The sequence below is a fragment of the Rhinopithecus roxellana genome, chromosome 2 (genome assembly GCF_007565055.1).
Source record: "Rhinopithecus roxellana isolate Shanxi Qingling chromosome 2, ASM756505v1, whole genome shotgun sequence".
Lineage (NCBI taxonomy): Eukaryota > Metazoa > Chordata > Mammalia > Primates > Cercopithecidae > Rhinopithecus > Rhinopithecus roxellana.
Genome location: NC_044550.1, coordinates 18,098,749 through 18,121,950, shown reverse-complemented (window position 1 = coordinate 18,121,950; position 23,202 = coordinate 18,098,749). Strand labels below are relative to the sequence as shown.

General features: G+C 38.4%; 1 protein-coding gene across 2 annotated transcripts in view; it reads right to left on the bottom strand.

The window, feature by feature from the left end:
• Positions 1–11,129: 11,129 nt before the first annotated feature.
• Positions 11,130–23,202, bottom strand: part of GSTCD (glutathione S-transferase C-terminal domain containing) — a 137,628-nt gene continuing 125,555 nt past the window's right edge. For both annotated transcript variants that reach the window (XM_010371555.2, XM_030915874.1), the window contains 2 exons: positions 16,640–16,709; positions 11,130–13,318 (listed from right to left, as the gene is read on the bottom strand). In XM_010371555.2, coding sequence (XP_010369857.1) covers positions 13,182–13,318; positions 16,640–16,709 — 207 coding nt within the window. In that variant the 3' untranslated portion in view covers positions 11,130–13,181. The remainder of the gene's footprint in view (positions 13,319–16,639; positions 16,710–23,202) is intronic.

The window sequence follows — 23,202 nt, the reverse complement described above, 5'->3', positions numbered from 1 at the left end:
CAGCTCCGGTCTGCAGCTCCCAGTGAGATCAATGCAGAAGGCAGGTGATTTCTGCATTTCCAACTGAGGTACCCAGTTCATCTCACTGGGACTGGTTAGACAGTGGGTTCAGCCCATGGAGGGTGAGCAAAAGCAGGGTGGGGTGTCACCTCACCCAGGAAGTGCACGGGGTTGGGGAACTCCCCTTCCTAAGGGAAGCCCTGAGGGACTGTGCCATGAGGGATGGTGCATTCCAGCCCAGATGCGATGCTTTTCCCACAGTTTTTGCAACCCACAGACCAGGAGATTCCCTCGGGTGCCTACACCAACAATGCTCTGGGTTTCAAGCACAAAACTGGGCAGCCATTTGGACAGACACTGAGCTAGCTGCAGGAGGATTTTTTTCATACCCCAGTGGCACCTAGAACCCCAGCAAGACAGAACCGTTCACTACCCTGGAAAGGGGACAGAAGCCAGGGAGCCAAGTCGTCTTGCTCAGTGGGTCCCACCCCCATGGATTCAAGCAAACTAAGATCCACTGGCTGGAAATTCTCACTGGCAGCACAGCAGTCTGAAGTCAACCTGGGATACTCAAGCTTGGATGGGGGAGGCGTGTCTGCCATTACTGAGGCCTGAGTATGTGGTTTTCCCCTCACAATGTAAACAAAGCTGCAGGGAAGGTTGGACTGAGCAGAGCACACCACAGTGCAGCAAAGCCACTGTAGCCAGACTGCTTTTCTAGATTCCTCCTCTCTGGGGAGGGCATCTCTGAAAGAGAGAAGCCCCAGTCAGGGGCTTATAGATAAAACTCCCATCTCGCTGGGACAGAGCACCTGGGGGAAGGGACAGCTGTGCGCATAACTTCATCAGACTTAAGTGTTCCTGCCTGCCGGCTCTGAAGAGAGCAGCAGATCTCCCAGCACAGTGCTTAAGCTCTGCTGAGGGACAGACTGACTCCTCAAGTGGGTCCCTGACCCTCATGCCCCCTCACTGGGAGACACCTCTCAGCAGGGGTTGACAGACAGCTTATACAGGAGAGCTTCAGCTGGTATCTGGCAGGTGCCCCTCTGGGATGAAGCTTCCAGAGGAAGGAGCAGGGAGCAATCTTTACTGTTCTGCAGCCTCTGCTGGTGATACCCAGGCAAAGAGGGTCTGGAGAGGACCTCCAGCAAACTCCAGCAGACTGTTAGAAGGAAAACTAACAAACAGAAAGCAGTAAAATCAACATCAACAAAAAGGACACCCATGCAAAAACCCCATCCAAAGGTCCTCAGCATCAAAGAACAAAGGTAGATAAATCCATGAAGATGAGGAAAAACCAGCATGCCTCTTCTCCTCCAAAGGATCACAACTCCTTGCCAGCAAGGGAACAAAACTGGATAGAGGATGAGTTTGATGAATTAACAGAAGTAGGCTTCAGAAGGTGGGTAATAATGATCTCCTCTGAGCTAAAGAAGCATGTTCTAATCAGATACAAGGAAGCTAAGAACCTTGAAAAAATGTTAGAGGAATTGCTAACTAGAATGACCAGTTTAGAGAAGAACACAAATGACCTGATGGAGCTGAAGAACACAGCACAAGAACTTTGTGAAGCATACACAAGTATCAATAGCTGAATCGATCAAGAAGAAGAAATGATATCAGAGATTGAAGATCAACTTAATGAAATAAAATGTGAAGACAAGATTAGAGAAAAAAAGAATGAAAGGAATGAACAAATCCTCTAAGACACATGGGCTATGTGAAAAGACCAAACCTACAACTGATTGGTGTACCTGAAAGTAAGGGGGAGAATGGAACCAAGTTGGAAAACACAATTCAGGATATTATCCTGGAGAACTTCCCCGACTTAGCAAGACAGGCCAACATTCAAACTCAAGAAATACAGAGAATGCCAGTAAGATACTCCTCGAGAAGTGCAACCCCAAGATACATAATCATCAGATTCATGAAGGTTGAAACAAAGGGAAAAATGTTAAGGGCAGCCAGAGATAAAGGTTGGGTTACCCACAAAGGGAAGCTCATCAGACTAACAACTGATCTCTCTGCAGAAACCCTACAAGCCAGAAGAGAGTGGAGGCCAACATTCAACATTCTTAAATAAAAGAATTTTCAATCCAGAATTTCATATCCAGCCAAATGAAGCCAAGCTTCATAAGCGAATGAGAAATAAAATCCTTTACAGACAAGCAAATGCTGAGGAATTTTATCACCACCAGGCCTACCTTACAAGAGTGCCTAAGGAAGCACTAAATATGGAAAGGAAAAACTGGTACTAGCAATTACAAAAACATACCAAAATATAAAGACCAACGACAATGAAGAAACTGCACCAATTAACATGCAAAATAACCAGCTAATATCATGATGACAGGATCAAACTCACACATAACAATATTAACCTTTGGCCAGAAGTGGTGGCTCACGCCTGTAATCCCAGCAATTTGGGAGGCTGAGGCAAGTGGATCATGAGGTCAAGAAACTGAGACCATCCTCGCCAACATGGTGAAACCCCATCTTTACTAAAAGTACAAAAAAATTAGCTGGGCATGGTGGCACGTGCCTGTAGTCCCAGTTACCTGGGAGGCTGAGGGAGGAGAATTGCTTGAACCTGGGAGGCAGAGGGAGCTGAGATTGCACCACTGCACTCCAGCCTGATGACAGAGCAGGAATCTGTCTCAAAATTAACAAAACAAAACAAACAGACAAAAAAACCAATATTAACCTTAAATATAAATGGGCTAAATGCCCCAATTAAAAGTCACAGACTGGCAAACTGGATAAAGAATCAAGATCCATTGGTTTGCTGTATTCAGGAGACCCATCTCATTTGCAAAGACACATATAGGCTCAAAATAAAGGGATGGAGGAATATTTGCCAAGGAAATGGAAAGCAAAAAAAAAAAGCCTGGGTTGCAATCCTTGTCTCTGATAAAACAGACTTTAAACCAATACAAATTTAAAAAGACAAAGAAGGGTATTACATAATGGTAAAGGAATTAATGCAGCAAGAAGAGCTAACTATCCTAAACATATATGCACCCAATACAGGAGCATCCAGATTCATAAAGCAAGTTCTTAGAGACCTACAAAGAGACTTAGACTCCCATAATAATAGTGGGAGACACGCTATATTAGACTTCCACAATAGTAGTGGGAGACTTTAACACTCTACTATCAATATTAGCCAGATAAATGAGACAGAAAATTAACAAGGATATTCAGGATTTGAATTCAGCTCTGGACCAAGTGGACCTAATAGACATCTACAGAACTCTCCACCCCAAATCAACAGAATATACAATCTTCTCAATACCACATAGCACTTATTATAAAATCGACCACATAATTGGAAGGAAAATGCTTCTCAGCAAATGTAAAGGAATGGAAATCATAACAGTCTCTCAGATCACAGTGCAATCAAATTAGAACTCAGGATTAAGAAACTCACTCAAAATCGCACAACTACATGGAAACTGAACAACTGCTCCTGAATGACTACTGGGTAAATAACAAAATTAAGACTGAAATAAATAAGTTCTTTGAAACCAGTGAGAACAAAGACACAGTGTACTAGAATCTCTGAGACACAGCTAAAGCAGTATTTAGAGGGAAATTTATAGCACTAAATACCCACAGGAGAAAGTGGGAAAGATCTAAAATTGACACCCTAACATCACAATTAAAAGAATTAGAGATGCAAGAGCAAACAAATTCAAAAGCTAGCAGAAGACAAGAAATAACTAAGATCAGAGCAAAACTGAAGGAGACAGAGACACAAAAAACCCCTCAAAAAAAAATGAATGAATCCAAGAGCTGGTTTTTTGAAAAGATTAACAAAATAGATCGACTGCTAGCCAGATTAATAAAGAAGAAAAGAGAGAAGAATCAAAGAGACACAATAAAAAATGATAAAGGGGATATCACCACTGATCCTACAGAAATACAAACTACCATGAGAGAATACTATAGACATCTCTATGCAAATATACTAGAAAATCTAGAAGAAACAGATAAATTCCTGAACACATACACCCCTCCCAGACTAAACCAGGAAGAAGTTGAATCCTTGAATAGAACAGTAACAAGTTCTGAAATTGAGGCAGTAATTAATAACCTACCAACCAAAAAAGGCCCAGGTCCAGACGGATTCACAGCCGAATTCTACCAGAGGTACAAAGAAGAGCTGGTACCATTCCTTCTGAAACTATTCCAAACAATAGAAAAAGAGGGACTCCTCCCTAACTTATTTTATGAGGCCATCATCATCCTGATACCAAAACCTTGCAGAGACACAACAAAAAAAGAAAATTTCAGGTCAGTATCCTCGATGAACATTGATGTGAAAATCCTCAATAAAATATTGGCACACCAAATCCAGCAGCACATTAAAAAGCTTATCCATCACGATTAAGTCGGCTTCATCCCCAGGATGCAAGGTTGGTTCAACATACACAAATCAATAAATGTAATCCATCACATAAACAGAACGAATGACAAAAACCACATGATCATCTCAATAGATGCAGAAAAGGCCTTCAATAAAAAAACACCCCTTCAGGCTAAGGACACTCAATAAACTAGGTATTGATGGAACATATATCAAAACAGTATGAGCTATTTATGACATACCCACAGCCAATATAATACTGAATAGGCAAAAGCTGGCAGCATTCTTTTGAAAACCGGAACAAGACAAGGATGTCCTTTCTCACCATTCCTATTCAACATATTGGAAGTTCTGGTCAGGGCAATCAGGCAGGAGAAAGAAATAAAGGTATTCAAATAGGAAGAGAGGAAGTCAAATTGTCTGTTTGCACTGACATGATTGTATATTTAGAAAACCCCATTATCTCAGCCCCCAAACTCCCTAAGTGGATAAGCAACTTTATTAAAGTAATAGGATACAAAATCAATGTTCAAAAATCACAAGCATTCCTATACACCAATAATGGACAAACAGCCAAATCGTGAGTGAACACCCACTCACAACTGCTACTAAGAGAATAAAATACCTAGGAATACAACTTACAAGGGATGTGAAGGACCTCTTCAAGGAGAACTACAAACCACTGCTCAAGGAAATAAGAGAAGACACAAACAAATGGAAAAACATTCCATGCTCATGGATAGGAAGAATCAATATTGTGAAAATGGCCATACTGCCCAAAGTAATTTAGAGATTCAATGCTATCCTCATCAAACTACCACTGACTTTCTTCACAGAATTAGAAAAAACCTCTTTAAATTTCATATGGAACCAAAAAAGAGCCTGTATAGCCAAGACAATCCTAAGCAAAAAGAACAAAGCTGGAGGCATCAGGCTACCTGACTTTGAAGTATACTACAAGGCTACAGTAACCAAAATAGCATGGTACTGGTATCAGAACAGATGTATAGACCAATGGGACAGAACAGAGGCCTCAGAAATAACATCATACATCTACAACCATCTTTGTCAAACCTAACAAAAGCAAGCAATGGGAAAAGGATTCCCTATTTAATAAATGTTGGGAAAACTGGATAGCCATATGCAGAAAACTGAAACTGGACCCCTTCCTTATACCTTATACAAAAATTAACTCAAGATGGATTAAAGATTTAAATGTAAGACCTAAAACCATAAAAACCCTAGAAGAAAACCTAGGCAACACCATTTATGACATAGGCATGGGCAAAGACTTCATGACTAAAACAACAAAACCAATGGCAACAAAAGCCAAAATTGACAAATGGGATCTAATTAAATTAAAGAGCTTCTGCACAGCAAAAGATACTATCATCAGAATGAACAGGCAACCTATAGAATGGGAGAAAATTTCTGCAATCTATCCATCTGACAAAGGGCTAATAGCCAGAATCTACAAGGAACTTAAACAAATTTACAAGAAAAAAATAAACAACCTCATCAAAAAGTGGGCGAACGATATGAACAGACACTTCTGAAAAGAAGACATTTATGCGGCCAACACACATATGAAAAAAAAAACTCATCACTGATCATTAGAGAAATGCAAATCAAAACCACAGTGAGATACCATCTCTTGCCCGTTAGAATGGCGATCATTAAAAAGTCAGGAAACAACAGAAGCTGGAGAGGATGTGGAGAAACAGGAAAGCATTTACACTGTTGGTAGGATGGTAAATTAGTTCAACCATTGTGGAAGACAGTGTGGCAATTTCCCAAGGATCTAGAACCAGAAATACCATTTGACCCAGCAATCCCATTACTGGGTATATACCCAAAGGATTAGAAATCGTTCTGCTATAAAGACACATGCACATGTATGTTTACTGAAGCACTATTCACAATGGCAAAGACTTGAAACCAACCCAAAAGCCCATCAATGATAGACTGGATAAAAAAATTGGGACATATATACACCATGGAATACTATGCAGCCATAAAAAAGAGTGAGTTCATGTCCTTTGAAGGGACATGGATGAAGCTAGAGACCATCATTCTCAGCAAACTAACACAGCAACAGAAAACCAAACACTGCATGTTCTCACTCATAAGTGGGAGTTGAACAGTGAGAACATATGGACATGGGAGGGGAATGTCACACACCAAGGCCTGTTAAAGGGTTGGGGGCAAGGGGAGGGATAGCATTAGGAAAAATACCTAATGTAGATGACAGGTTGATAGGTGCAGCAAACCATCATGGCACATATTTATCTATGTAACAAACCTGCACATTCTGGACATGTATCCTAGAGCCTGAAGTATTAAAATAATAATAATAACAACAAAAGAACAGAATGCAAGTGAAGAAAGTCCCAGGTGTACTTAGTACATAATAAAGGCACTTCAAATCAATCGGATACAAATCTGGCTTTTTTACAATGGTATTTTGAAAAGTAACTAACATCAAAAAGAATATTACATTTCCACCTCAAACTACCAACCAGAAGAAATTATTGGTACTTTAAAGATTTAAATGTAACAACTAAAACTATTAAAGAATTAGAATTTCAAAAATATAGATGAAATTTTTTAATTGGGGGGAATTTTTTCTGAGAAACCACAAGAAAGAGTGACATATACTTTATAATAGCAAACTAAAACAAAACAACACCTTTCCCCATAAAGGCCAACTCAAAAAAAGATAGTGTAATAAAAAAGTCTTTAATCCACACATAAACTTTTACTAATTTATGTGAGAGATCAAAGTACCAGGTAAAAAATGAGTAAGAGACATAAATGCAATGCCCAGGCTCAAAGGTCAATAAATGTGTTGATTACATAAATAAATTGATAATTGCCTAGAAAACTCAAAGATTATAAATTGTCCAAAAACATATGAAAAAGTATGCAATCATATACTTTTATACAAGATAGCATTCTTTGCCCACTAAATTGGCCAATACTTAAAGAGATATCTGATAATGCCTGTATCGATGAAGGGTTTAGGGAAATACTCATATATTCCTCATAGGCATGTAAATTTGTACCTTCTTAATGGAATATTTGGTAGCATAGATCAAATGCTTTAATTAATATGAGTCAGAAATGGACTTCGCAAATTTGAAACTCCACTTAATGTTTCTCCAACCTTCTAAATTCCTTTTCAAAGGTAAGTGTGAAAGTTCACAAAACAATATATTTAATTCCCTTTCAATCATGGTTTCACTTTCCACCATTTCAGTTACCTGTGGTCTGAAAATATTAATTGGAAAATTCCAGAAATAAATAATTCATAAGTTTTAAATTTCATGCTTCTGAGTGATAAAATCTTGTGCTGTCCCATTCCATCCAGCCCAGGACTTCAATCACCCCTTTGTCCAGTGTATTCACACTATACAAGCTAAACATGCCACTTAGTAGCCATCTTGGTTATCAGACTGAAACACAGTATATATAGGGTTCAGTACCATTCAAGGATTCAGGCATCTATTAGAGGTATTGGAACATATCTTCTGCTGATAAGGTGGGGACAACCATAGCTGGAAATGCCTGTAGCACATGCCTTCCTTCTCTTTGATGGATTAGAGAGAATGCCCTACACCAAGTCAATGGCATGTAAGAACTCTATTTCCAAACTGGAATATGCGATGGTCTTTTACTTTTATCTTTCCCCTCATCCTCTCCTTCCCTTTCTTCCTTCAACTACATTGTGGGTGGCATGTCATATTATTATATAAAGCTATATATTCCCACCCCATTAATATCAGGAGGCACTATATAACTCACTTTAGCCAACAAAATAAGGAAAGTAATGTGTATCACATCTGAGCTGAATCTTCAATAACTAGCTGGTAGTTTGCCATGCCAATTTTTCCCTTGCCAGGAGACCAGCTATGTTCCTAGTAGAGGCTAACTAGTCAGGCTAAGTCATGGTATGATGATAATGTGAAGTAGTCACAGCCATTTGGACAGATACGTGGTATGAGTGAAAAATACATCCTTCTTGGGTAAAGACATAGAGATTTTGTTATCATAGTTTATCCCAGCCAATCCTGATCGGATGGCTAAATAGTCTGAATTTGAATATTAGTTCTACCAATTACTGGCTGAGTTCAAATTCAGGTCTGCATATATTGTGTAAACTTAGCCTCAGTTCCTGTAAAATAGGATTGCTAATGATGTCTAGCTCATAGGGTCATTATGGGGAAAAAAATCACTTAAAAGACTAAATGAGTTATTTGTAAAGGGTTTAGAATAGTGCCTAGCAAATATTAAGTACTGTATGAATGTTGGTTAAATAAATCTGAGTGGGTCAGGTGAGGTGGCTAATGCTTGTAATCCCAGCACTTTGGGAGGCCAAGGTGGGAGGATTGCCTGAGCCCAGGAGTTCAAGACCAGTGTGGGCAACATGGTGAGACTCCTATCTCTATAAAATGAAAAATGAATAAAAACAAATGTGTGTGTATATGTATGTGTGTTGTCTATAAAAAAAAAGTCTAGGAGGCATACAACAAAGTATTAACATTGTGAATTTAAGAATTTTCTTCTTTCTCTTTAGCCACATCTTCTCTTCTACAATAAATATGTATTTCTTTGTAATTAAAAATGTGTATTTGGCCAGTTACAGTGGCTCACACCTGTAATCCCAGCACATTGAGAGGCTGAGGTGGGCGGATTGCTTGAGCCCAGGTGTTTGAAACCAGCCTGGGCAACATGATGAAACATCATCTCTACAAAAAAATACAAAAATTAGCTGGACATGGTGGCATGTGCCTGTAGTCCCTGCTACTCTGGAGGCTGAGGTGGGAGGACTGCTTGAGCTCAGCGAGGTGGAGGCTGCAGTAAGCCATGTTCACCTGGGTGACAGAGTGAGACCCTGTCTCAAAAAGAAAAAAAAGTATTAAAAAATTCCAAACTACTTTTGTATTCTTTTAAAAAATTATAATTTAAAAATTATCACTTTATTATAATTTCATTATATCACTTTACAGAAACATCTCTAATTTTCATCATGAAAGTCAGTAGAAAAACAGGTTTCAGTATGTGAAAGCTCTATTAATAGCAATTTTCTTGAAGCATGGAATGGGCAAATCCTGTAGCCAAAATCTGTAGAATGAAACTAAATGTTTAATTAGTGTTATTTACATATTATCTTGCATATGTGCCCTGAAAATGTTTTGATATCTAATATGACTGAAACGTGTCTCCCAAGATAAGATAAAGTAGTTTAGCCATTAATAATTATATCACTGTTTTTGAGTCAGGCTCAAAAGTTAATGAAAGATGAGCTGTGGTTTCTAATATTATTACAGCCTTGGGAGAGATAGATCAGTGAGCAGTAGCCTTCCTTTTGATGGAAAAAGGCGAGGGTAAGATCAGGTCACTTGTTGGGCTTTTATCATTGCAACAATCTTCCTGCTCCCCGCATCCAACTCTTTTAATTCTGGCTGGGAAGAAACATTGGCAAGGATTTAAATAGAAAAACAATGCCTGAAGAGCAATCACAATATCCGTATCTCTTACTAGCCACAGCCATCACAACTGGAGAATGCCACGCCAAGAACAAGGGTGGGAGGGTAATGGGGTCCTCTTTCTATTTTTCTGAGACAGGGTCTCACTTTGTCACCCAGACTGGAGTGCAGTGGCACGATCTCAGCTCACCACAACTCCCGCCTCCCAGGTTTAAGCGATTCTCCTGCCTTAGCCTCCCTAGTAGCTGGGATTACAGGCATATGCAACCACCACCAGGCTTATTTTTGTATTTTTAGTAGAGATAGGATTTCACCATGTTGGTCAGGCTAGTCTCAAACTCCTGACCTCAAGTGATCCACTTGCCTCAGCATCCCAAATTGATGAGACTACAGGCACAAGCTACCACGCCCGGCTCCCCTTTCATTTTTCTTCTCCATACTTATCAGATAGGCTTTTTGTTTTGGTGGTGGGGGTGGGGTGTACCTTGAGTCACCTCGGGAGGACTGAGAAGACTAGTCTGGATGGTAGACATTTTATAACAGATACCTAATTCCAGGGAGGTCAAGTCTCAGCGCGGAAGGATGAATGACATTAAGCTAGTGGGAGGGGTAAAAGGAGGTTATTCTAAGTACAGGGAACACCATATAAGCAGCTCAGGGTAATAACATCAAAAAAATAAAATCTTAATAAATAAAATAAATCCTCTACACAGAAAATTACAAAATATTTCTGAGTAAAGGAGAACTAAACACGTGCAAAGATATCTTTATAGATTTTAAGATTCAATCTTGTTAAAACATTCATTTTCCTCAAGTTAATCTGAAGAGAACAGGCAATACCAAAAATTCCAACAAGCTTTTTGGTAAAATTTAAAAAAGAAATTGATAAGCCAATTCTATGATTTATCTGTGGATACAGTGGATCCAGAACAGCCAAAATAATCTAGAGAATGAAAAATAAAATTGGGAGACAAACTACCTGATTTCCAGATAAAGCTACAGCAATCAAAACAAACAGATGAATGGAAGACTAGAGAATTCAGAAACAGAACCATACATACAGATCAACTGAGTTTCAACTGAGGTGCCAAGGCGGTTCAATGAAGAGAGGAAGGGATTTTTATTTAATGATGTTGAAACAACTATATATTCCTCAAAACCTACCTACCTTTATATGTGAGTTTGATTTGAGATCGATCGTAGACCTAAATGTAATAAGCTAGGACCATAAAGTTTCTACAAAGAAAATCTTAGGAGAAATCTTTCTAATGTCAGAGTTGGTAAAATTTATTAGAAAAGACACAGAAAATATTAATCATTAAAGTAAAAGGGTAAATTAAATCTTCATCACAATTAAAACATTCATTATGAAAATAAGTAGGTAAGCCACAGACTTGAAAAAATATTCTCAATGTGTTTACCTGACAATATTTAATGGGAATATTCTATATCTGATTTTAGTGATGGTTGCATGTGTATATACAGTTGTCAAAACATCTAAATGAATATTTAAAAATCTGTTATTGTATTGTATATAAATTAAACCTCAATTAAAAGAAGAAAGTCCAGAATAAAAGAGCATGTTGTTATCTATAGGCACAAATGACTAAAATACTCAGGGCTAATGGTTAATTCTTTTTAAAAATTTTATCCCAGAAAACACAATTCCAGTATGTCTCCCACCCCAACCCATACTGCCCTGTAAAATATTCCTATATTTTAATCCATAGTGATGATCAATGAAAGTGCTTTCTCCTCGTGATACATGTTATACAGGTGTTGAAAACATTAAAATAAATCTCATACGGAATAAACTGAGACATGTAAAAGTTAAAGAATTAGCAGCATTGAGAGAGGATGCATCATTTTTCTTTTAAAATGTTGGCTGGCAGAAAAAGAATTTAGTTAGAGAGAACTATTCAAATAAGCTTCCATATTCTGCACTCCTCACACCACTAATAAGTTTTACCCAGAAATATACCAATAAAAAAGATTGATATCTGAGTAACAAATTCTGTGACAACACATTGTAGTATTACATAAAGAAATTGGCCAGCTGCAGGGGCTCACGCCTGTAATCCCAGGACTTTGGGAGGTCGAGGCGGGTAGATCACGTGAGGTTGGGAGTTTGAGACCAGTCTGGCCAACGTGGAGAAACCCCATCTCTACTGAAATTATAAAAAAAATTAGCCGGACATGGTGGCGGGTGCCTATAATCTCAGCTACTGGGGAGGCTGAGGCAGGAGAATGCAGAGGTTGTAGTGAGCCAAGATGGTGCCATTGCACTCCAGCCTGCGCAATAAGAGCGAAACTTTGTCTCAAAAAAAAGAAAAAAAAAGCTTAACTAATTCTTTAATCTTTTTCTTCTAGATGATTTACTTCCATAGGCAAAACATTATGTCTTTTGCAACTCATCTTTGAATTGAAGAGAATCTAGGCCGAGGTCCTGAAAATACTGGACCCTCAAATTCCACATTCCCATACCACTGATGGTCTCATTTGGTAATTTATGGGAAATTCATTCATTCATTCATTCATTCATTCATTCATTCATCGTGAGTCTGGGTCTCGCTTTGTCACCCAGGCAGGAGTGCCGTGGTGCTATCATGGCTCATTGCAGCCTTGACCTTCTGGGCTCAAGTGATCCTCACACCTCATTTTTTTGATTTTTTTGTAGCACAGGCTGGTCTCAATATCCTGGGCTCAAATGGTCCTCCTACCTTGGCCTCTCAAAGTGCTGGGATTATAGGCATGAGCCACCATGCCTGGCAGAAATATATTTAAAAGGAGTATATTAAATGCCATACAAGTTCAACTAACCCCAGCTTAAAAATAACTATAATTACCTGACTAGATTTTTTTAAAGTGATAGAAAAAGTACAGTTGTTAAAAATATATTTTAAAAAACTCTACTGAGTCTACTTTCAGTCCCCATGTGAATATCTAAGTAAGTATAAAATAAAGGCTGTAAGTGCGCTGTTTTGAATTAAACATCACATTGGCAAGATCAGAAGAGCTTGTGAAGTGAGAAGGAAATTGTTATTCCTGTGATGGAACCTCCACTGGTATTATTCTTTTGGCAGCCGAGACTTCAGGGGATTCTCACTATGAAAACCAGCAGTCCTTTAATCATACATTGTAAGAGCATTTGTGATGCTTTGCAGGGAGCCTTTCTTCCAAGATTTTCCTATTGCTTTCCTTCCTGAGCACAATAGGTTCAAGATGGCTAATGCTGTTTCCTAGTTATGCCAAGAACCTCCTGAATGCCACTGGGCATCCAACGTGAAGACGGATGGCAAAATATCAAATGTGAATGTCTCATTTTAAATGGGGACTCCCACAATCATGTTATTTTTGGGAGAGCAGCTCTCTGGCTCCATGGATATCACTTGAACGGAGTAGCCACATTCTTCTGCAGCTCTTGCTCGATCCAGATCCACCAAGCACATGCACTGTTTTCCTGAAATACAGTCAGATGGTATCATGAGACACTCTTTCACTAGCAGGACAATTTCAGTTTGTTTAAGGGAATTTATATAGTGACAAAATCTGCAGGTACTATGGAGCATGCTTTGTACCCTTAAGTCTTGTTTAGTTTCTTTCAATCTAATTCTTGATCAGTGTGGAAAGACGATGGTGACAAAAACATGGCATTTCATATATTTGCCGCTGCTAATAATTTAAAGAATGTTAACCTTTTCAAATGTATTTATAAACAAATCTCAAATTAGAGCCTCAGACTGTATTTCCTACTTTGGTTAAAAATACATTTAAAGACCTTTTCTCTGCTTTCCCTGTAAAACTACATTATCTGTAAAGTTGTGGGAAAAAAAAATCTGCCTTTAAGAATATTTAAAATAACATGCTGATTCAGGGGTGTGAGCTTTTCCAGCTGAAGATTTTTAGGGCTATAAAGAAGTGAGAAATGAAAAATATTTGAGAAAATTCTCAATTACATGCCTTTTATTTCAGGTGGAAATGTAATGTTGAGTGTAGTATACTCTTAATTTTCCGAGCTCCTGTACATCTATAAAATAGTGGTATTGTATTTCCTTTACAATCTTTGGAAGACAAAAGAGGAAACTTGACTGGCAAGAAAAGCAGTTAATTTGTTTTCCTTTGGCAAACACAAACTTTAAAAGTAGCTTGGGAAAAATGATTTGGGGCTGAATATATTCAAAGCCATGATTTACTTTTATACTTTCAATTGCTCTAAATTCAATATATAAGCTTCTTCATCCTCCTGGAAAAAGATCACTGACTATGCAGAACTTCATTCGATTTTTCCTAAACAATTATAATAATGTGTCAACACTGAATGACAGTGGAAACTGATAAATTAAACAGCTTCAGAAATGAAGACAGATCACCAAAATAGGAGAGTTCTGTGAACAACAGAATCCTCACAGAAAAAAACAGTGGAAGGTGAAATCAGTAGGTAAGAATTAGCAATGAGAAACTCACACTTAAAATGCTTATTTTGTACATTTTCCTTAAAAGGGCCCATTCCACAAAGAATAAACTGTGTTAGAAATGATATAAAAAGAGATGTCTAGAATTCCATTTAGGCAAAATCATCCCTTCTTCATTAACAGCCTTATGGCTGACATTCCTTTTTTTCCCTTAAAATATTGTCTTTCCTTTAAGACATTTGTAAATGTTTCTCCCATCTACTTTTTAGTTTAAAATGAAATACACTCTGTCAGAATGGGATGCTCTACATTCCTTAAGTACCCACCCGGGGTTTACATTGCAGCTCATTTACCCTTGGCTTTGGTCCCAGTCCAGTTAATTTTTCCTTTTCCATTATGTAGAAGAATTTCATGTTTTCACATGTTGAAGTGTCTCTACAACTGAAATTTAACTGCTGGTAGTCTACCTTTGTGGGCCTGGGGAGTTTCCTACAAATGTTCGCAGAACACAGGAATGGCCTGTGTAAAGCAGAGGTGTAGACGTGACAGCTTTCTCTCAATGTGATTCCCCCTGTTCTTCCCATTGCCAAATGCCCCTGCCCCCCGCCACTCTAGCAACTTCCCTGCCAGCTACTCCCCTTTAGTTTGATACCTAAAACACACATCTACCATATACCCATCCATCCACCACACTAATTATGTCTTCATTGGATTGCTATCATTTGACTGTATTCTCTGGAAAGCATGTGTTGGAAATTGAATCCCCAATGCAATAGTGTTAGGAAGTGGGGCCTAATGTAAGGTGATTAGGCCAAGAGGGTGGAGTGAATGAATTAATACCATTATCATGGTAGTGGGTTCATTATCTAGAGTGTGAGCTCCTTATAAAAGGACAAGTTCAGCCTTCTCTTGCTCTCTCTCTCTCGCCATGTGATGCCTTTCATCATGTTATGATGCAGGAAGAAGACCCTCACCAGATGCCAGCCCCTTGATCTTGGACTTCTTAGCCTCCAGAAATGTGAGTAAAATAAAAATCTGTTCATTATAAATTACCCAGTCTATGGTACTGTGTTAAAGCAGTGCAAAACAGACTAAGACATGGGTCTAGTGAATGGAGTCTCATCAAATGTATGTTTGATTAACTCAAAGTGTTGGAGATGGGAACAGGAGGAGCAAGAAGGAAAGGCATTGAAAGACAGAGGTTGCAGGCAGGAGAGAATGAGTTCTTTCCAAATGTTTATGCTGCAGACAGTGAGAAAGAGAAGGAATCACTTACTCCTTCAGTCTCAGGTCTCAGGTCACCAAGTGTGAGCATCTTGCTATGCTGCCTTTGATTTTAGAGTTTAAAGATAACTATTTTTCATACAACTTGGTCTCTGAATGTAAGCTAACAGCTTCACCTGCTGCTCAGCCAAAGAAACAACACTCTGTCTTCTAGTATATCATGGAGGAAAAGGGGCTACATTGGAAATTTAGAGAAAAAATATAATGATGTCCAATGTTGGGCTTCTCTGAATAATTTTAAGATTAGTTTTGGCTGAACCCACTTATCTTAAACTCTGATGTGACACCAGTATGCTGGGAAGTAGTAACTAAAGTGGACAAAAACTTCATGTCCAGAATCAAATAATTTGGGTTCATAGTATGGCTCCATCATCTACCAGATGAAGGACCCCAGGCAAGCTTTTGTCTCAGTTTTCTTATCATTAAAATGTAAATAATAGTACCACCCCATATGTATATTTGTAAGAATTTACCGAGATAACAGGCGAGAGCATTTAGCTCAGTGCTTAAATGTATAACTATTAACTACTATTATTCTTTTAAATGTGATTTCTTTTTCTAAAGTGAAGTCTTCAATAAATCAATTACTTATTAAACTTGAAATGCTTCTGTGGTCTTCCAACTTAGGTAATGTTTAATATTGTCAAACAAATTGGTCTATGATAAATGATATACAAGTATCCTTTTTCCTGAGAAAGAACATTATCATCCCTGTGTATACATTTTATAATGCATCAATTTTGGTGTATATAGTTGACTTTTTAATCTTTATTATTTTCTTTCATGGTTTTTGATAGATCTTGCAGTTTGTTCATAACAATAAGAGATTTAATGTAAGAATGCTACTCAATGTACAAACATTCAAAATACATTTAAAAGTATTAAAGTTAACCAAAATAGGATAAAATGTTATAGTTACAATACCCTTTTCAATATGAATTAAGTTTTTGGGGGAAGAACATATTTAGTTTCTCATTGAAAAATAGACTTCATGTTGCTAAACTTTTCCCATATAGACTTGGTCCAATCATTCCCAGTCATATTGTGCATAATACACTCAACAGCTGCTCTGTGAAAACACACACCTATGAGCCTTCGTTGGGGTGGGAGCTGGACAGCTGTCTGGTCTGCAAATCTGCACAGAATCATGTGTTCCTAAAAGAAAAAGCAATAGAATGTGGGTTTATTTTTATCTTCTGCTTCAAAGTTATAAAAACAACCATCCAAAAAAAAAAAAAAAAAAACTACCTCATTTTTCTGGAGTTCAACATTGTTTAATTGAATAAAGTACTGCACAAATAGTATTTTTGAAAAAAGTAAACTTTCAGAAGATGCTACTTAATAATTTCTTCCCTTCAAGTACACTGAATTTTTTTGTTTTGTTTTGAGACCGTCTCACCGTCGCCCAGGCTGGAGTGCAGTGGTGTGATCTCGGCTCACTGCAACCTTTGCCTACCAGACTCCCAGTGGTTCTCATGCCTCAGCCTCCGTGTAGTTGGGACTATAGGCACATGGCACCGCATCTGGGTAATTTTTTGTATTTTTTTTTTTTTTTTTTTTTTTTTTAGTAGAGACGGGGTTTCACCATGTTGGCCAGGCTGGTCTGAAACTCCTGGCCTCAGGTGATCTGCCCGCCTTGGCCTTCCAAAGTCTTGTAATTAACAGGCATGAGCCACCATGCCCAGCTGGCCCAGATGTAGTTCTTAAGAATAGAGGCACAGAAAATTCTCAGGGTCATTTTGCCCAGTTGCTTTTAGCTGAAATATAAAAATATGGTTACATTTTGCTATTATAATGTGTTAAATTAAAAGACCAAAAATTCACGTATATTTTTCTTTTATAAAATTTATTTGAAACTCTGGAATGTGGTTCTAGGCAGTCTTGCTAAGTGTAAGTGGCTTTTCTTTTCTGTTTTTTTTTTCTTTTTTTTTTGACATGGAGTTTTGCTCTGTTGCCCAGGCTTAAGTGCAGTGGTGCAATCTTGGCTCACTGCAACCTCCGTCTCCTGGATTCAAGCAATTCTCCTGCCCCAACCTCCTGAGTAGCTGGCACTATAGGTGCATGCCACCATGTTGGCTAATTTTTGTATTTACTTTTTTTTTTTTAGTAGAGACAGAGTTTCACCATGTTGGCCAGGCTGGTTTCGAACTCCTGACCTTGTGATCTGCCCGCCTTGGCCTCCCAAAATGCTGGGATTACAGGCATGAGGTACTGCGCCTGGCCTGCTAAGTGGCTTTTCATTCTATCAGAGGAAAAGGAAGCAATGCAGATCACTGTGTGGCTTCTGTAGTTTTCTGGGATATCCAGCAGGGTGGTAGCTAGTTCTTGACTTGTCCTGACTCTTCCCTTCACTCAGTCCTTTTAGAGGAGAGAAGCCTGAATCTCTTTCTGTCACTCCAAAAGGCTGCAGAAGTGAATCCCTTTCTGCTTTAAGACAAACTGTAAAGACAGCCTGAGGTAAGCACCTGATTATTACTTCTGCTTAACAATCTTAGGAAAGAGTGCATTAATGAAAAAAGAAAAGAAGGCTTTAAAATCAGAGTTGATGATTTTGCACAGTACTCTTAAATCTGCATGTAGCCAAAAGTGAGTGATTAGGCAGAGTCGAAATGAAGCAATGATCCCACGACAACTGTTCATTCAGAACAGCTGTTGTTTCTAAGTGTATACATAATCTCACCTGTCAGCTTAGCAAACAGGTTAAACTCAGATTCATCATTTGTTCCTTTAGTATTCTGTACATTAAATTTGAAGCCTCCATTTTTAAAAATAAGTGAAATGACTGTGGCAATGTTGGTTTTTTAAAAGGGATATCTTTGTCTCAACTTGTATGCTTTAAAAAAAATTAATGCTAACTATAAAATTTCATGACAGTGGGTGAGAAACTAATAACATGGTTTCAATTAATAACTTTAACTCCCCACAAACTAACAGACATCAATGAAGGGAGAGAAGGATAATTTAGAATTACACGACTTGAAGAAGCAGTGTGCACTTTGTCCTCATGATGTTTGCAAATTAAGATTCATTTTATATAACGGTAATGTCAAGGCAATCGCAATCTCAGATAAGATTCAGTTCTCTTGTACTGATAAGTCTCACCATATTTTAGTGGAATTATTTGTGTGTATGTTCTCTTGGGTCAAAATCAAGTTCTGAAAGGGCAAGGCACATGGTAGGTACTCAGTAAAGGTTGCTGTCTAAATTGAACTGTAGAGAAAAACACTTCCTAAGTGAGTCTCAAGGTACTTTGGCACAAAGTTCTGAGGCCTTCAAAAGGCCAAGCAGCTTTTGGGAGTGTTGGAGAAAGAGGAAGATAAAGGTTATGACTGGTGTACTGGGGAGTTTCTGCTTTCTGAAAGGCTCTGTGTGCCCCGTCCCTACGGTACAAATTTTATATTCTTTTCTAGTCAGGAGACCATGGGCAGCCTATCTCTTCACCACCCTTGATTTTTTCCATACATCCTCTTACTGTTTGGTTTAACTAGCATCACTCAAGAAGGGATTAGAAACAGGGGTCTAGTTTTTGTATTCCCAAGTTCTTTTTTCTTTTCTTTCCTTTTCCTTTCTTTTTTTTTCTTTTTTATTATACTTTAAGTTCTAGGGTACATGTGCATAACGTGCAGGTTTGTTACATATGTATACTTGTGCCACGTTGGTGTGCTGCACCCATCAACTCGTCAGCACCCATCAATTCATCATTTATATAAGGTATAACTCCCAATGCAATCCCTCCCCCCTCCCCCCCCATGATAGGCCCCGGTGTGTGATGTTCCCCTTCCCGACTCCAAGTGATCTCATTGTTCAGTTCCGACCTATGAGTGAGAACATGCGGTGTTTCGTTTTCTGTTCTTGTGATAGTTTGCTAAGAATGATGGTTTCCAGCTGCATCCATGTCCCTACAAAGGACCCAAAGTCATCCTTTTTTATGGCTGCATAGTATTCCATGGTGTATATGTGCCACATTTTCTTAATTCAGTCTGTCACTGATGGACATTTGGGTTGATTCCAAGTCTTTGCTATTGTGAATAGTGCCGCAATAAACATATGTGTGCATGTGTCTTTGTAGTAGAATAATTTATAATCCTTTGGGTATATACCCAGTAGTGGGATGGCTGGGTCATATGGTACATCTAGTTCTAGATCCTTGAGGAATTGCCATACTGTTTTCCATAATGGTTGAACTAGTTTACATTCCCACCAACAGTGTAAAAGTGTTCCTATTTCTCCACATCCTCTCCAACACCTGTTGTTTCCTGACTTTTTAATGATTGCCATTCTAACTGGTATGAGATGGTATCTCACTGTGGTTTTGATTTGCATTTCTGATGGCGAGTGATGATGAGCATTTTTTCATGTGTCTGTTGGCTGTATGAATGTCTTCTTTTAAGAAATGTCTGTTCATATCCTTTGCCCACTTTTTGATGGGGTTGTTTGTTTTTTTCTTGTATATTTGTTTGAGTTCTTTGTAGATTCTGGATATTAGCCCTTTGTCAGATGAGTAGATTGCAAAAATTTTCTCCCATTCTGTAGGTTGCCTGTTCACTCTGATGGTAGTTTCTTTTGCTGTGCAGAAGCTCTTTAGTTTAATTAGATTCCATTTGTCAATTTTGGCTTCTGTTGCCATTGCTTTTGGTGTTTTAGACATGAAGTCCTTGCCCATGCCTATGTCCTGAATGGTACTACCTAGGTTTTCTTCTAGGGTTTTTATGGTTTTAGGTCTAACATTTAAGTCTCTAATCCATCTTGAATTAATTTTCGTATAAGGAGTAAGGAAAGGATCCAGTTTCAGCTTTCTACTTATGGCTAGCCAATTTTCCCAGCACCATTTATTAAATAGGGAATCCTTTCCCCATTTCTTGTTTCTCTCAGGTTTGTCAAAGATCAGATGGCTGTAGATGTGTGGTATTATTTCTGAGGACTCTGTTCTGTTCCATTGGTCTATATTTCTGTTTCAGTACCAGTACCATGCTGTTTTGGTTACTGTAGCCTTGTAGTATAGTTTGAAGTCAGGTAGCGTGACGCCTGCAGCTTTGTCCTTTTGACTTAGGATTGTCTTGGCAATGCGGGCTCTTTTTTGCTTCCATATGAACTTTAAAGCAGTTTTTTCCAATTCTGTGAAGAAACTCATTGGTAGCTTGATGGGGATGGCATTAAATCTATAAATAACCTTGGGCAGTATGGCCATTTTCACAATATTGATTCTTCCTATCCATGAGCATGGTATGTTCTTCCATTTGTTTGTATCCTCTTTTATTTCACTGAGTAGTGGTTTGTAGTTCTCCTTGAAGAGGTCCTTGACATCCCTTGTAAGTTGGATTCCTAGGTATTTTATTCTCTTTGAAGCAATTGTGAATGGAAGTTCATTCCTGATTTGGCTCTCTGTTTGTCTGTTACTGGTGTTTAAGAATGCTTGTGAGTTTTGCACATTAATTTTGTATCCTAAGACTTTGCTGAAGTTGCTTATCAGCTTAAGGAGATTTTGGGCTGAGACAATGGGGTTTTCTAAATATACAATCATGTCATCTGCAAACAGGGACAATTTGACTTCTTCTTTTCCTAACTGGATACCCTTTATTTCTTTCTCTTGCCTGATTGCCCTAGCCAGAACTTCCAACACTATGTTGAATAGGAGTGGTGAGAGAGGGCATCCCTGTCTTGTGCCAGTTTTCAAAGGGAATTTTTCCAGTTTTTGCCCATTCAGTATGATATTGGCTGTGGGTTTGTCATAAATAGCTCTTATTATTTTGAGGTACATTCCATCAATACCGAATTTATTGAACGTTTTTAGCATGAAGGGCTGTTGAATTTTGTCAAAAGCCTTTTCTGCATCTATTGAGATAATCATGTGGTTCTTGTCTTTGGTTCTGTTTATATGCTGGATTACGTTTATTGATTTGTGAATGTTGAACCAGCCTTGCATCGCAGGGATGAAGCCCACTTGATCATGGTGGATAAGCTTTTTGATGTGCTGCTGAATCCGGTTTGCCAGTATTTTATTGAGGATTTTTGCATCGATGTTCATCTGGGATATTGGTCTTAAATTCTCTTTTTTTGTTGTTGTATCTCTGCCAGGCTTTGGTATCAGGATGATGTTGGCCTCATAAAACGATTTAGGGAGGATTCCCTTTTTTTCTAGTGACTGGAGTAGTTTCAGAAGGAATGGTACCAGCTCCTCCTTGTACCTCTGGTAGAATTCAGCTGTGAATCCATCTGGTCCTGGACTTTTTTTGGTTGGTAGGCTATTAAATATTGCCTCAATTTAAGAACCTGCTATTGGTCTATTCAGGGATTCAACTTTTTCCTGGTTTGGTCTTGGAAGAGTGTAAGTGTCCAGGAAATTATCCATTTCTTCTAGATTTTCTAGTTGATTTGCATAGAGGTGTTTATCGTATTCTCTGATGGTAGTTTGTATTTCTGTGGGGTCGGTGGTGATATCCCCTTTATCATTTTTTATTGCGTCCATTTGATTCCTCTCTCTTATCTTCTTTATTAGTCTTGCTAGCGGTCTGTCAATTTTGTTGATCTTTTCAAAAAAACCAACTCCTGGATTCATTGATTTTTTTGGAGGGTTTTTTGTGTCTCTATGTCCTTCAGTTCTGCTCTGAACTTAGTTATTTCTTGCCTTCTGCTAGCTTTTGAATGTGTTTGCTCTTGCCTCTCTAGTTCTTTTAATTGTGATGTTAGAGTGTCAATTTTAGATCTTTCCTGCTTTCTCTTGTGGGCATTTAGTGCTATAAATTTCCCTCTACACACTGCTTTAAATGTGTCCCAGAGATTCTGGTATGTTGTATCTTTGTTCTCATTGGTTTCAAAGAACATCTTTATTTCTGCCTTCATTTCGTTATGTACCCAAGTAGTCATTCAGGAGCAGGTTGTTCAGTTTCCATGTAGTTGAGCGGTTTTGATTGAGTTTCTTAGTCCTGAGTTCTAGTTTGATTGCACTGTGGTCTGAGAGACAGTTTGTTATAATTTCTGTTCTTTTACATTTGCTGAGGAGTGCTTTACTTCCAATTATCTGGTCAATTTTGGAATAAGTGTGATGTGGTGCTGAGAAGAATGTATATTCTGTTGATTTGGGGTGGAGAGTTTTAGAGACGTCTATTAGGTCCGATTGGTGCAGAGATGAGTTCAATTCCTGGATATCCTTGTTAACTTTCTGTCTCGTTGATCTGTCTAATGTTGACAGTGGAGTGTTGAAGTCTCCCATTATTATTGTATGGGAGTCTAAGTCTCTTTGTAAGTCTCTAAGGACTTGCTTTATGAATCTGGGTGCTCCTGTATTGGGTGCATATATATTTAGGATAGTTAGCTCTTCCTGTTGAATTGATCCCTTTACCATTATGTAATGGCCTTCTTTGTCTCTTTTGATCTTTGATGGTTTAAAGTCTGTTTTATCAGAGACTAGGATTGCAACCCCTGCTTTTTTTTGTTCTCCATTTACTTGGTAGATCTTCCTCCATCCCTTTATTTTGAGCCTATGTGTGTCTCTGCATGTGAGACGGGTCTCCTGAATACAGCAGACTGATGGGTCTTGACTCTTTATCCAATTTGCCAGTCTGTGTCTTTTAATTGGAGCATTTAGTCCATTTACATTTAAGGTTAATATTGTTATGTGTGAACTTGATCCTGCCATTATGATATTAAC